The following is a 2,573-nucleotide window of genomic DNA, read 5'->3' as shown; positions in this document are numbered from 1 at the left end:
CCTGGTACTCCTGGGCCACCTCCTCCATGAGGAATGTGTGATGACCACGGTGCTCCTGAGATCGCTCACAAAGCCAGCAAATTAACTTCCCATCCTCCTTGCAAAAGAGCTGGAGTTTCTCTCCATGAAGCGCACAAAAGATGACCTCGAGTTGTTTTCCAGGGCACAACGCAACCTCTCTGAGCCTCTTCACTATGGCGGCCAGGTGCCGATTAGGACGGAGGTTCCCAGGCTGATAGGAGGTCCGGCACACAGGACAGCTGCTCCTCCCTCCTTGGCTGAACACTGAATTATTACTGTGTCCTGTGATGCAGACCTGGCAGAAGCTATGGCCACAATCAATGCTCAGGGGTTCTGTCAGGAGCTCCAAGCAGATAGGGCAGGTTACTTCATCTCGGATGTCCACCAAGACTGTTGAAGTCATTGTAGCCACTCTCTTGTCTCCTACCTTCCCAGCCTGCTTAGAGAATCCAATCTGGAATTCGTGCCTGGATCAGTGCCGAGGACTTGCAGCCTAGAATTTTGTTTTTACGTTTTAATTTTCAGTAGAAAGCAGCTTGGCTCCTATGTATTCTCTGATGGAAGTAATTTATTTCTTACAGAACACTCTTACTCTCAGCATTTCTGAATCTCCCATAGTTCTTCATATGAAAGGTTTAGGTCTCATGGTCTTTCCAACATCAAACTTGGCTTTTCTATTGTTTTTCTTGGTAATCTCATGTTTATGCAGTAATGTTGATGAGAGTTAATGACACTCTTAGATCAGCAGAATTCTGAAATTATTAGGAGACATAATCTCACAGAGAACTCCCTGGTTCTTTGTTTTTGTGATATTTCACTCCTGTTAGTCAGTGACCCTTGAGCCTTAGAGATAACCTATTTTGTAGACTGTGTTTTACAACTCTGCATTTGGATTAATTGTGATTTTCTGTAGTGGGCCGACTGTTGCATAGAGACGTTTTCTTGATGATGAGTAGGACTACAACTATCTGAGTTTATAAGGACAAATACTTAGAATATAGTTAGGGATTATTCTATCTATTTATCTATGTATCTAATCTTAGCCATTCTCAACTGCAAGATAAACATTAAAGTTTAATATTAATTTCTCTAATGACTGAATATATTGAACATTTACAAAATATATTTTTAGCCATTTCTATCTCATCTTTTGAGAATTCTGTTTCTACTATTCCATTTTTCTTAGTTAACTTTTAAAATAATTTGTGAACATTGTACATGAGCATGGTATCTTCATTACTTCCCTCTTAAAATCCTGATCAAGTTCTTCCTATGGCCTTTGTTTTTTCCATATCCACAGACCTTTCTTTATTCATTGTTGTTACATGTGTATATATACATGCATATAATCTCTTCTTTCTCTGTCTCTCTATCTCTGCGTGTCTCTTTCTCACACACACAGACACACACTACCACCACAACCATCACCACTACCACCACCAACAACAACAATATAACCTGAATTAATATGGCTTTGCTCACATATACACATGTCTACAGTACTACTTGAGTTTGAACATCTATTAGGGAAACTCATTCCTGATGGAAACTAATACTCATTCAAGTTCTACTCTTCATTGAAGAGTGTGGCCATTAAATATCATCTATTCACATTGGCAGCAAACTATGCCATTAGTGATTATACTGGCTTGTCCAGGCAATAATATTGTTGAGATATCAGGTGTATTTTCCTCATCCTGAATTTTGAAATTTGGATGTCAAAGAACTTAATATATGCCTTATTGTATCTTAAAACCAGACATAATCATGTCTAGGTAAGATGAAAAGGATCTATTTATTTGCATATGGCTTGATCCTGAACAGCTACCTTATTGGGAAGGGGAAAAGCATAGGTTCTCTTCACAGAATGCTGCAGAAGCATGACAGCTAATTCGTGTATCAAGCTGACAGGTGAGTTCACTGAGTGCCCTGACTGTAGTGACAAGAAAGCTGAATTGGGTATATGTTTTTGACCCACATTTGCTTGCCATTTTCCCAGTTTAGACAAGCTAAGCTGCCTTGCTTCAAGCATTTTAAACCTTATGGGACATAGAACATTAGAGACCATGTAATCTGACTTAGAAAGACTAGTCAAAAGAAAGAGTTATAGTGATTCTTCTCCTTCCCTCATTGTGACCAGTTATTCTAACTCAATCTTGGACTGGTCTAGTAATAATTCCAGTAATAGAGATTCCTATTGAAGATAACTAAATTCTTTTTTTTTTCTCTTTTTTTTTTAATATTTTTTATGACTTATTTTCCTCAATTACATTTCCAATGCTATACCAAAAGTCCCCAATAATCCCCCACACACACACACACAAATTTCCCTACCCACCCATTTCCATTTGTTTGACCCTGCCATTCCCCTGTGCTGGAGAATATAAAGCCTGCATGTCCAATGGGCCTCTCTTTCCAGTGATGACCGACTAGGCCATCTCCTAATACATATGCAGCTAGAGTCAAGAGCTCCCGGGTACTAGTTAGTTCATCATGTAGTTCCCCCTATAGGGATGCAGATCCCTTTAGCTCCTTGGGTACTTTCTCTAGCT

At 39.4% G+C, this 2,573-nt stretch overlaps 1 protein-coding gene across 1 annotated transcript; it reads right to left on the bottom strand.

Moving 5' to 3' along the window:
* Position 1: 1 nt before the first annotated feature.
* On the bottom strand, positions 2–449 carry LOC110295852 (tripartite motif-containing protein 6; the record flags this gene model as incomplete). The annotated part of the gene is made up of 1 exon (XM_029475503.1): positions 2–449. A coding segment is annotated over exon 1 (423 nt), but the record flags the coding sequence as incomplete, so codon positions are not given.
* Positions 450–2,573: the final 2,124 nt, after the last annotated feature.

Source organism: Mus caroli, chromosome 1 (assembly GCF_900094665.2).
Source record: "Mus caroli chromosome 1, CAROLI_EIJ_v1.1, whole genome shotgun sequence".
In the NCBI taxonomy this organism is placed as follows: domain Eukaryota; kingdom Metazoa; phylum Chordata; class Mammalia; order Rodentia; family Muridae; genus Mus; species Mus caroli.
The sequence above is the reverse complement of the archived record's forward strand: the minus strand, read 5'-3'. Positions and strand labels throughout refer to the sequence as shown.